The sequence below is a fragment of the Kogia breviceps genome, chromosome 5, assembly GCF_026419965.1.
Source record: "Kogia breviceps isolate mKogBre1 chromosome 5, mKogBre1 haplotype 1, whole genome shotgun sequence".
Classification (NCBI taxonomy): domain Eukaryota; kingdom Metazoa; phylum Chordata; class Mammalia; order Artiodactyla; family Physeteridae; genus Kogia; species Kogia breviceps.
This window is the reverse complement of record NC_081314.1, coordinates 115,811,461-115,825,134: the sequence shown is the minus strand read 5'-3', so window position 1 is coordinate 115,825,134 and position 13,674 is coordinate 115,811,461. Positions and strand designations below refer to the sequence as shown.

At 35.8% G+C, this 13,674-nt stretch overlaps 1 protein-coding gene across 1 annotated transcript in view; it reads right to left on the bottom strand.

Moving 5' to 3' along the window:
- Nucleotides 1-337: 337 nt before the first annotated feature.
- GBE1 (1,4-alpha-glucan branching enzyme 1) overlaps nt 338-13,674 on the bottom strand; it is a 304,227-nt gene continuing 290,890 nt past the window's right edge. Inside the window, exon 16 of the mRNA XM_059065713.2 lies at nt 338-2,446. Coding sequence (XP_058921696.1) covers nt 2,390-2,446 — 57 coding nt within the window. The 3' untranslated portion in view covers nt 338-2,389. The remainder of the gene's footprint in view (nt 2,447-13,674) is intronic.

Genomic DNA, 13,674 nt, shown 5'->3' with positions numbered 1-13,674 from the left:
AAAAAGCCAACAAAGATAGATCACTCTCATTTTTGATGTTCGTAATAAACACAGCAGAGGAAAAAAACATTATTATAAGGCAGACAGAGTAAAATTTTGCATCTCTCTGTTGTGATTATTGAAAATGCTTAACCAGTAAAAAGAAAAAACTTCCCACTGGACTACATGATGACAAGAATGTTACTGAATCAAAAATGAAGATGTAAAGTGAAATACAGTACAAATATTAAACTGTTCTATAAAGGCTTTTGCTACGACAGGGAAGAAAAATCCAACTATTACATTCTATTTGGACTCAATATTTTATTTCTTTGCATGTATTTTTATGTTTCACACCTAAAACATCTGTTTATTGTTCTTGTGGCAGGGGAATACTTGACAAAGTCAATTAACTTACATTACATTGTTAAATTCGAACTTTACACTGTGAAATCTAAAGACCATAATAGTAAGGTCAGTCAACATAATGAAAATATAGCATATAACTACTCTGGTCTTTTTGACTTTCCACAGAGGTTGAAGTCAAAAAAACAAACAAAAAAATGAGTTCTAGGTGTGAAGTGATTTGTCATATTTTTAAAGAGTCATGATAGAAAATTAGCATATCTCTTTATACATAAGAACAAAGGTAAGAAATTATAAACTAGAACACAAAACATCATGGTTGGACATCATGTTATTATCAATAACAGGCACAGTGCACAAATCATGGCAGTGCTAAAATGTTAGTAACACATCCGTAAGGGGAAAAGCATTACAGAAGGCTTTCAGTAGTCTTTCCTAACATGTGTCATCATCATCTGGCATCGCTGTCAGGAAATCAAACTATTACTGTACTTTTGAAATTAAGACAAATAACATGTGTCAGACCTAGATTCACGGCTTTACTCAAGTTATAAGAAAGATGGTTAGTATGCAGGTTTAGCTATAAAAGGAAGTCTCTTTTGCTAATCTCTTCCATTACTGAACCAGTTTTTTATAGACTTTCATGTACTCCTTATTAGTCATGATAATCAAGCTAAAAACAAACAAAAAAAGAAGCAGTCAGTATTAATGCAAAGGAAAATATTAAATCTTTTAAAAAGTGACAGATACTTTATGTCTCATAAGTGCATCATAATTTCTCAGTTATGAATGAATTACCTGTGGCCTGCTATTTAATAAACCAAGGGGCAATTTCATGATGGAGTATCCCATGGAGTTGAGATAGTTCACTCAGCTTCTAAATGTGTTGAGGTTTAGAGCTCAAAAGTAGCTTAAATATCTGAGTTATTTAGTATAATTTCAAGTTACCAAATAGTACCTAAGGAAAAAAAATAGTATTAATCCCCACGCCTAGTCCATCGTGCAATATGCACATATGTGGGGAAGGTCTCAGAGCTGAGAGAGGCATTTTAATATTCACTTTAAATCAATCCCCATAACATCACAGCAAAATAAACATTATCAAAGGCAATTTTGCAATATTTTTTTATTGACTAAAAGTAAAAGTTTCTGAAATGTTACAGTTACCAAGTCAGGCCTTCAGAAATGAAGATATTAGCATTTACCAAGATACTAAGTGAACAAGAGATCACAAGATAAAACTTATGCAAAATAAGGCATGGATGAGTTCATAGGCAACAACTTTTATCTTTGACACAATTCTTAGTTTTATATTATTATTATATACTTATTACAGTATTTCTAAACACAATTTGAAAAACGAGAGTAACAATCTTGGTACTTTGTAATTTAGACCGAGAGATAGGAGAACAAATAAAGCCACCAGATATCCGCCTTAAAAAAGATGCTGGGGCTTCCCTGATGGCGCAGTCGTTGAGAGTCCGCCTGCCAATGCAGGGGAAATGGGTTCGTGCCCCGGTCCGGGAAGCTACCACATGCCGCGGAGCGGCTGGGCCCGTGAGCCATGGCCGCTGAGCCTGCGCGTCCGGAGCCTGTGCTCCGCAACGGGAGAGGCTACAACAGTGAGAGGCCCGCGTACCACAAAAAAAAAAAAAAAAAAAAAAAAAAGATGCTGTATACATTCAACAGAAATAATCAAACATGACACATGATTCAAATCTGAACTTAAAAGGACTAAATAATTGGCCTGTAAGGCAAAATTGTTTGAAGACATGATATATAACATTTCATTTGAGGATCCTAGATGTTCAGATGGCTGGAAAATATAGTCTAGGATCTCCAAAATTTCAAAAAATATGTTCCCCTCTCCTCCTTAAAGAAAAGTTTGACATTCATTTTCATAAACCAGTATTGAATTTCAGACATCTGACATTTAGGCTAGACCAATATATTTTGAAAAGCTTACACATTACAAGCTCTGGGACAACAAGCGTGGGAAAACAAAGCGCACATCTTTCTTTGCTGGAGCTGCAATCAGATCTCTTTAGCTGGGCAGGTCCACATTCTGAAGGATGAGGGCCACTCGGTTTGGAATGTACACCTAAGACAACACAATAGAGTCAGCGCATTTGAAAGAAAAGCTGGGCGTGATGTCATCGTGTCACAGCGACTGAGGCATGATGCAGTTTCACATTTGCCTAAATTACAGTTACCTTTACAATTCTACTGGCTCTGAGGAGACTCAAATCCCACAGTTCCAACAGTTCTGGCATCAACGTAAGACGCCTTTAAAACAGTCCCCGCTAGAGGGCTCCATACGCTTTACAAAAACCAATGTTCCTCAGACACTAGGGACAGAAATAGCCCTGGCTGCTCCCTTTTAGGCGCTATCAGGTGGTGAAGGAAGGCTGCCCTCCAGTTCACAATGTTATTCTATTCAGGGGAACAAAAGTAACATACAAAAGACTGCTCACATCAAGACACTTTTATTATCGTTCTGGTTTGTGTTTTCTCCTGTTATTTTAAGAACAAAACCTTAATGGTAACAGTATAAGGTATCCTAAGTGTATTTTAGGCTCCGATCCAATTTAAATCAATCAAGAAGCTTGCCACTGTACCGAAAATATAATCCACATTCTTTGCCTACCCCTGGGGAGTCCTGACTCAGCTCCTTCTTGTAAAGGTCCAGCTCCCATCTCAGATCTGCTCTTCACTTACCCCTTCTCCCCTCACCATGCTCTGGCCACAGGGCCCTTCCCGTTCCTTGAACACTCCACATCCTTCCCTTCCTCTTGGTCTTGGCCCCTGCCTGCCCCTCTGTTCAGAACACTCTTTACCTGGCTAGTTCCCTATCTCTTAGATCTTGAAAAATCCCTGTTCCACGGAGAGGTGTTCCTTGATAACTCTAGATGTGATGGTGTCTCCATGTCATTTCCTAACACAGCATCATTTTTGTTTTTTTCTGAACACTTAACAATTTGTAATTCTTTTTCAAGTTTATGATCAATCCTTCCCACTAGACCATGAGGTTTACCAGGGTATAGGCCATATATCTTCATACTTCTAACTTTTAGTAGGTGCCAATGGACAAAGTAGGTGCCAATGATGACTAAATAAAAGAATGAATGATGGAGTAGGTAATAGAGGAATCAATATGTGCATATTTCACAAGATATTCTTTAATACACTTACATCTAAAATAATTTTTATAAAGCTGAGAAGTGATTTGAACTGCTTGATGCTTATCTATGTGCTGTTTTACACATATTTAATGACTATTAACAAAGCAAACAGTAAAAATAATATTATAGATTGCTGTCTTCATTGTGACAATATCTCTCCATTTCTGACTTTGTGAATATTTTACTATTTTCAGTCACTTTAACTGAAAACTTGACTGACAGTTAAAAAAAAAATAAAAAGGTTTTTATAGTTTAGAACTGGAATGAAAGATGCAAAGCAAACAGGGCTTTAGGAAAAAAAAAATTAAAGAACAGAACAGCTGATTTTCATTGACTGAGACCATTGTATGTCCAATGCATGTCAACTCTGCAAATGAACACAATGTTTTCCCTTGAGGTTTCTGTGATAAAGACCTCTTACAACTGTTTAGAAAAAATAAGACACACCAATACAGCTGGTTAGCTTTGAACATTAAAGATTAAAGCAGTTTATAAATGATGGAATTTTGAGAAATTTATATTATGAATGTAACAACTAGGGAACAGTTTTTCTAATCTTGAATCAAAAGTAACAGTGATTTAGGAAAAGAACATGGTCATCTGAGAAAAATTTCACAAATGCTAACAGTTTACTGGGTTACTCAATGTCTCACAGTCTGATTTGCAATTCAGTACTTCCAAAAGATAAATATTACATTCTTGCAGTCATTAAGTGTGGGGAACCCACGTATTTCAGTGCCATAATCAGTTTCCCTACAATTTACACATTGTTTTTAATGTCATATAAAACCACATCATGATTTAATTGCTAATATAATCTCTTCCATTCTATAGTTTCTCTTTGACTGTGATAGGTAAGATGTTATAAGATTGGTTCAACAAAAGGAAGCTGGAGGTACTCATGAACAAAGCAGGACTATTACCAATGGTCTGGACAAATCCAGTCCAAAGGATGGCCTATTTCCACAATGACACTACAGACTAAAGCAGCAACAGACCAAAGCAAAAGAGGAGAAATAAAAGAAATCAACAATCAGATTCAATCATTTCTCTCTCCAGGTCTTCTCAAACCAGGCATGAATCAAGAGACAGTTGTCCTGCCCTTCTAAAGGAATTTGCTAGGTACTTATTCTAGCTGTTTAGTTTGGGGAATCATAGTAACTAGGTGTAACTAATCAGTGGGACAGCAGGTTATAATCAGAATGGTTCTGATTTGTTCTGTTAGGGCTATTCTAAAACTGAAGACCAATCTAAGTTTCTCAGCAGCACTGGAAACTGGAGAAAAGAATTTCAGTTCCCTTTACCTTAAAAACATTTCTCTGATATTATTTGGTCCTATGTGCAGATAAAAATATTATGATTAGCCCAAGTCTCCTGAGAAAGAAGCAATAAAACACACAAGTCAGGCCTAGGACAAAAAAATGATAGGTCCTTGCTCAGTGTGGCACAGTGATATACCAGGACACGTCACCTCAATCTTTTACTGGATCTTATGCACTTTTGATATCTACGCTAATTCATAACCTCATACCGATTTCATTAATGAAATATGAATAACTATAAGCTCATAATTTATAAGCAAGCTTACTCTCTGTGATCTCTGGTATTTTAGCTAGCCCAAATTTAAGTGTAAAGCAAACTGGATGACATAAGAACTTCAAGGTTTGCAGTAAATGCATTGAGTTTACTATTTTGTCATTTAATGGTTAAAAAAATCCTCCAAGAATTCTCTCTCAACGATGCTGGCCATTTTATGTAAGGACCTTTATGATGTCAATTCCAGCCACACTTAGAGACCTCTTAATACTATCTGCTCAAAAACCATCAGTTGATAATTGTACAATATCATTAATGGGAATATTGTGTATTTATATTTTTTCACTGCAGTGTTAATTACCAGAATGTGTTCATGTTGCTTTAGAGCCCCTGCAGTATAGGCGACATGAAAGAATTTCCCCAAGCAATGGATTTTTCTTAACTATGGCTATTTATGGATTTTGGAGTTTTCTTCTTTACTAGGGTTCTGAGTATATAAATCAGTGTTCTTAGTAGTTAGGAAATGACTACAAATTATACTAAAGGACTTAAGATAATTAGAGCTAATCTTTATGATGAGACAATTACAGACATGAACAATTTGGGGACTCTATAATTTAGTGCTAATATTGGCTCTGTAAATCTCAATTTACAATTTTAATTCTATAAATAGTTTTGATTCAAACGGCAAAAGAAATATGAACATATTTTAAGTAGATTTAAACATAAATGCTTATATTTAAATATGAACAACTCATATTTAGTACACACATCACAAATAAAATATGCTGATAAACATGTTCACTAGGCCCACTTACTAACCATTAGGCCGTAAACATTTTGTAGCTAGGATCACATGAAGAACATGTGAGACAGTGTAATGTAGAGCCATGAATTTCATTTTTCTAGCTATCTTTATAGTCCATTCTTCACAAGGAATCAGAATGCCACATTATAATCTAGTTCATTTATTAAGAGAGTCAAAATGCATGCTAATCTACCCAGTTATTTTGACTACCTGAATGACTTAATCACTATGCAAACCATTATGTATGGCTCAAAAAATAACTGACCACACAATAATCTACTATATCATTTCATCCAGGCAAAGGATTATGTTCTTCTAGGGTCAAAATTGAGTTATAAAGATTAATTACACAATTTTTGCAAACAGCGTGTCAAAAATTTGAAAACAGAAAATTTGAAAATAACTTTAAATTAAAAATACTTAAAAGGCAAGTTTTAAAATGTTCTTAGAAATTGTAAAAGTTAGCAATAGCACATAATCAGAGTGATAACATCATTTGATGAAAAGGGCATTAGACCCTTAACAACCTATATATATACACTTGTCATAAAAAATAAACTATTTTGAAAAATAAGGGTGACATATAAAATAATTTTAATTTTCACATACATGCTTTAGTTCATAAAATATTTTCTAAGAAAAAATCTTATTAATGTAGAAGTATATATTATCTCATTTAATTTAGAATATGAAAAAGACTAAACTTTAAGAATCAAAATTGATTTTGTCTGAAAAAAATACTAAACATTTTCATAATTCTGGATAGAGCAAAAAACATTTCCCAACTTAATTGATATTTTCAATGCCTACAACTGAGGGACAATAAGAAAGATACCTCTATGCCAAATGCCCTATTTAAACTAGAAGTCTACCTCTGTATCACCAAATTTAGAATGGGAATAAACAGATCTACTTCTTAAGGATAAGGAGATTAATTGGCAAAGTAATAGATGCTAAAACTATTGCTTTATTCACATTTCACCATTAAGACTGCTTAAGTTATTGTAAAGGAATCTAATTCACTTCAGGTTCAATAATCTCTGCTCTTCCATTTGTGCCATGGAATTTGAACTTATGAATCAGAAAAGAGGAAGCAAGCACCCCTGCCCCTCCTCGTGCATTGATTAAGATATAGATTAATATAAGTTCCTATATCAGGAACCAAAATATAGAGAAATCATTATGCTAAAATGCAGTTCCAAAAACTGTCAGTAAAGAAGAATGGAAAAGTTCTGCCCTATAGCTTCTTGGCATTTGTGAGATACTCCAATCTTAGCATATATGTTTCAACAGTAGTACTCATGCAGTTCTCCTCTGGCTTCACAGTTTCAACTGATGGAGCATGTAAAGAAGACACCAGGATGGTACCTGGTGATGCTGCAGCATATATGGCTATTTTAAGATTCCTTTGATCTCTGTTTCAAATCAGATTTGACACTTAATCAACAGATCCTTTCGATTATTGAGCTTGCAAATTAAGTTTTGGCAAATACAGTGTACTAGTTATGATGGACAGAAATTTCATGGAAAAGAAAAAATATTACATTTTGTTCTCTCCTTCCCTAGGCATGTGGGAGGCAGAAGGTGGTCGAATGAGACCTAGAGCACTTAGGATCATGTTCAAGAAACCTGATTAGATCCCAGTGCATACTGATCAGTTTAATAAAGAGTTCCATTATGATGATTCATTCTTATATTAGGTATGTATATTAATGTAATTTTTTTCTTTGGCTCTTTGAAGGATAACTCTGGTAAGAACAAATCTGTTTTATTGGATTTTCAGGTCTACTTGGGCTCCCTTATTCTTTTAAAAAATTTTATTATATTATTTTGTTGCATTAATATAAATTATTACAAAAATCACAATGTCATATACAAAAATATATGAAATACTATAATGAATATTTTAGGTACATACAACTTGCTTAAGAAATCATCCCTAACCACCAACCAATTTTTTTTTTTAATGGAAGTACAGTTGATTTATTGAATTCCCTTATTTCTACATTAAAACCAGTGATCACTTCATCTGGAGTCTAAAGACTTATTTAAAATGAGTCAGTCCTAGATTGGTTCAAGATGGTGGAGTAGAAGGACATGCACTCACTCCCTCTTGCAAGAGCACTGGAACCACAACTAATTGCTGAACAATCATTGACAGAAGGACACTGGAACTCACCAAAAAAGATACCCCACATCCAGAGACGAAGGAGAAGCCGCAATGAAAGGGTAGGAGGGGCACAAACATGATAAAATCAAATCCCATAACCACTGGGTGGGCAACTCACAAACTGGAGAACAATTAAACCACAGAAGTCCACCTACTGGAGTGAAGGTTCTGAGCCCCACATCAGGCTTCCCAACCTGGGGTCCAGCAATGGGAGGAGGAATCCCCAGAGAATTGGACTTTGAAGGCTAGTGGGATTTGATTGCAGGACTTCGACAGGACTAGGGGAAACAGAGACTCCACACTTAGAGGGCACACACAAAGTAGTGTGCAGACCAGGACCTGGGGGAAAGAGCAGTGACCCCATAGGAGACTAAACCAGACCTACCTGCTAGTGTTGGAGGGTCTGCTGCAGAGGCAGGGGGTGGCTGTGGCTCACTGAGGAGACAAGGACACTGGCAGCAGAAGTTCTGGGAAGTATTCATTGGCTTGAGGCCTCTGACAGTCCACCATTAGCCCCACCAAAAAGCCTGCAGTCTCCAGTGCTGGGTCACCTCAGGCCAAACAACCACCAGGGAAGGAACACAGCCCCACCCATCAGCAGACAAGCAGATTACAGTTTTACTGAGCTCTACCCACCAGAGCAACACCCAGCTCTACCCATCACCAGTCCCTCCCATCAGGAAACCTGCACCAGCCTCTTAGATAGCCTCATCCACCAGAGGGCAGACAGCAGAAGCAAGAAGAACTACAATCCTGCAGCCTGTGAATGAAAACCACAATCACAGAAAGATAGACAAAATGAAAAGGTAGAGGATTATGTTCCAGATGAAGGAACAAGATAAAACCCCAGAAAAACAACTAAATGAAGTAGAGATAGGCAACCTTCCAGAAGAAGAATTCAAAATAATGATAGTGAAGATGATCTAGGACCTCGGAAAAAGAATGGAGGCAAGGACTGAGAAGATGCAAGAAATGTTTAATAAAGACCTAGAAGAATTAAAGAACAAAAAACCAGAGATGAACAATACAATAACTGAAATGAAAAATACATTAGAAGGAATCAATAGCAGAATAACTGAGGCAGAAGAACAGATAAGTGACCTGGAAGACAGATGGTGGAATTCACTGCCATGGAACAGAATAAAGAAAAAACAATGAAAAGAAATGAAGACACTCTAAGAGACCTCTGGTACAACATTAAATGAACAAACATTCACATTATAGGGGCTCCAGAAGGAGAAGAGAGAGAGAAAGGACCAGAGAAAACATTTCAAGACACTATAATTGAAAACTTCACATGGGAAAGTAAATAGCCACCCAAGTCCAGGAAGTGCAGAGAGTCCCAGGCAGGATAAATCCAAGGAGAAACGCACCAAGGCATATAGTAATCAAACTGACAAAAATTAAAGACAAAGAAAAATTATTAAAAGCAACAAGGGAAGAACGACAAATAACATACAAGGGAACTCCCATAAGGTTAACAGCTGACTTCTTAGCAGAAACTTTGCAAGCCAGAAGGGACTGGTACAAATATATTTAAAGTGATGAAAGGGAACAACCTACAACCAAGAATACTCTACCCAGCAAGGATCTCATTGAGATTAGATGGTGAAATCAAAAGCTTTACAGACAAGCAAAAGCTAAGAGAATTCAGCACCACCAAACCAGCTTTAAAACAAATGCTGAAGGAACTTCTCTAAGTCAGAAACACAAGAGAAGACAAGGACCTACAAAAACAAACCCAAAACAATTAAGAAAATGGTAACAGGTACATACATATCGATAATTACCTTAAAAGTGAATGGATTAAATGCTCCCACCAAAAGACACAGGCTCACTGAATGGATACAAAAACAAGACCTATACCTTATGCTGTCTACAAGAGACCCATTTCAGACCTAGGGACACATACAGACTGAAAGTGAGGGGATGGAAAAAGATATTCCATGCAAATGGAAATCAAAAGAAAGCTAGAGTAGCAATACTCATATCAGAAAAAATAGACTTTAAAATAAAGAATGTTACAAGAGACAAGGAAGGACACTAGATAACGATCAAGGGATCAATCCAAGAAGAAGATATAACAATTATAAATATATATGCACCCAACATAGGAGCACCTCAATACATAAGGCAAATGCTAACAGCTATAAAAGGGGAAATTGACAGTAACACAATAATAGTGGGGGATGTTAACACCTCACTTACACCAAAGGACAGATCATCCAGAGAGAAAATTAATAAGGAAACACAAGCTTTAAATGACACAATAAACCAGATAGATTTATTTGATATTTATAGGGCATTCCATCTGAAAACCGTAGATTACATTTTCTTCTCAAGTGCACATGGAACATTCTCCAGGATAGATCACATCTTGGGTCACAAATGAAGCCTCGGTAAATTGAAGAAAATTTAAATCGTATCAGGCATCTTTTCTGACCACAATGCTATGAAATTACAAATAAATTACAGGAAAAGAAACATAAAAAAAAATGAACATGTGGAGGCTAAGCAATACGCCACTAAGTAACCAAGAAATCACTGAAGAAATCAAAGAGGAAATCAAAAACTACCTAGAGACAAATGACAAGGAAAACACGATGACCCAAAATCTATGAGATGCAACAAAAGCAGTTCTAAGATGGAAGTTTATAGCAATACAATCCTACCTCAAGAAACAAGAAATTTTTCAAATAAACAATCTAATGTTACACCTAAAGGAACTACAGAGAGAAGAAAAAACAAAACCCCAAAATTAGTAGAAGGAAAGAAATCATAAAGATCAGAGCAGAAATAAATGAAATAGAAACAAGGGAAACAATAGCAAAAATCAATAAAACTAAAAGCTGGTTCTTTGAGAAGATGAACAAAATTGATAAACCTTTAGCTAGACTCATCAAGAAAAACAGGGAGAAGACTCAAATCAATAAAATTAGAAATGAAAAAGGGCAGGTTAAAATGGACACTGCAGAAATACAAAGCATCGTAAGAGACTACTACAAGCAACTCTATATCAATAAAATGGATAACCTGGAAGAAATGGACAAATTCTTAGACAGGTATAACCTTCCAAGACTGAACCAGGAAGAAATAGAAAATCTGAACAGAACAATCACAAGTAATGAAATTGAAACTGCGATTAAAAATCTTCCAACAAACAAATGTCCAGGACCAGATGGCTTCACAGGTGAATTCTATCAAATGTTTAGAGAAGAGCTAACACCCATCCTTCTCAAACTCTTCCAGAAAATTGCAGAGGAAGGAACACTCCCAAACTCATTCTATGAGGCTACTATCACACTGATACCAAAGCCAGAAAAAGATACTCCAAAAAAAAAAAAAAAATTACAGACCAATATCACTGATGAATATAGATGCAAAAATCCTCAACAAAATACTAGCAAACAGAATCCAACAACACATTAAAAGGATCATACACCATGATCAAGTGGGATTTATCCAAGGGATGCAAGGATTCTTCAATATTTGCAAATCAATCAATGTGATACACCATATCAACAAATCGAAGGAGAAAAACCATATGATCATCTCAATAGATGCAGAAAAAGCTTTTGACAAAATTCAACACCCATTTATGGTAAAAACTCTCCAGCAAGTTGGCATAGAGGGAACCTACCTCAACAAAATAAAGGCCATATATGACAAACCCACAACAAACATCATTCTCAATGGTGTAAAACTGAAACCATTTCCTCTAAGATCAGGAAAAAGACAAGGATGTCCACTCTCATCACTATTATTCAATATAGTTTTGGAAGTCTAGCCATGTCAATCAGAGAAAACAAAGAAATAAAAGGAATACAAAATGGAAAAGAAGAAGTAAAACTGTCACTCCTTTCAGATGACATGATACTATACATAGAAAATCCTAAATATGTCACCAGAAAACTACTAGAGCTAATCAATGAATTTGGTAAAGTTGCAGGATGTAAAACTAATGCACAGAAATCTCTTGCATTTCTAGACAGTAACAACAAAAGATCAGAAAGAAAAATTCAGGAAACAATCCTACTCACCACTGCAACAGAAAGAATAAAATACCTAGGAATAAACCTATCTAAGGAGGTAAAAGACCTGTACTCAGAAAACTATAAGACACTGGTGAAAGAAATCAAAGATGACACAAACTGATGGAGAGATATACCATGTCCTTGGATTGGAAGAATCAATATTGTGAAAATGAGTACACTACCCAAAGCAATCTACAGATTCAATGCAATCCCTATCAAATCACCAATAGCATTTTTTACAGAACTAGAACAAAAAATCTTAAAATTTGTGTGGAGACACAAAAGACTCAATAGGCAAAGCAATCTTGAGAAAAATAAATGGAGCTGGAGGAATCAGGCTTCCTGCCTTCCTACTATACTACAAAGCTACAGTAATCAAGACAATATGGTACTGGCAGAAAAACAGAAATATAGATCAATGGAACAGGATAGAAAGCCCAGAGTTTAACTCACACACCTATGGTCAACTAATCTATGACAAAGGAGGCAAGGATATACAATGGAGAAAAGACAGTCCCTTCCATAAGTAGTGCTGGGAAAACAGGACGGCTACATGTAAAAGAATGAAATTAGAACACTCCATAACACCATATACAAAAATAAACTCAAAATGGATTAAAGACTTAAGTGTAAAACCAGACAGTATAAAACTCTTAGAGGAAAACATAGGAAGAACACTCTTTGACATAAATCACAGCAAGATCTTTTTGAACCCACCTCCTAGAGTAATGGAAATAGAAACAAAAATAAACAAATGGACCTAATGAAAGTTAAAAACTTTTGCACAGCAAAGGAAACCATAAACAAGACAAAAAGACAACCCTCAGAGTGGGAGAAAATATTTGCAAGTGAATCAACGGACAAAGGATTAATCTCCAAAATATATAAACAGCTCATGCAGCTCAATATTAAAAAAACAAACAACCCGATCCAAAAATGGGCAGAAGACCTAAACAGACATTTCTCCAAAGAAGATATACAGATGGCTAAGAGGCACAAAAAAGCTGTTCAACATCACTAATTATTAGAGAAATGCAAATCAAAACTACAGTGAGGTATCACCTCACACTGGTTAGAATGGGCATCATCAGAAAATCTACAAACAATAAATGCTGGAGAGGGTGTGGAGAAAAGGGAACCCTCTTGCACTGTTGGTGGGAATGTAAATTGGTACAGCCACTATAGAGAAGAGTATGGAGGTTCCTTAAAAAACTAAAAATAGAATTACCATATGACTCAGCAATCCCACTACTGGGCATATACCCAGAGAAAACCATAATTCAAAAAGACACATGCACCCCAATGTTCATTGCAGCACTACTTACAATAGCCAGGTCATGGAAGCAACCTAAATGCCCATCAGCAGATGAATGGATAAAGAAGATGTGGTACATATATACAATGGAATATTACTCAGCCATAAAAAGTCACAAAATTGGATCATTTGTATAGGTGTGGATGGACCTACAGAGTGTCATACAGTGAAGTAAGTCAGAAAAAGAAAAACAAATATTGTATATTAACGCATATATGTGGAATCTAGAAAAATGGTACAGATGAACCTGTTTGCAAAGCAGAAATAGAGACACAGATGTAGAG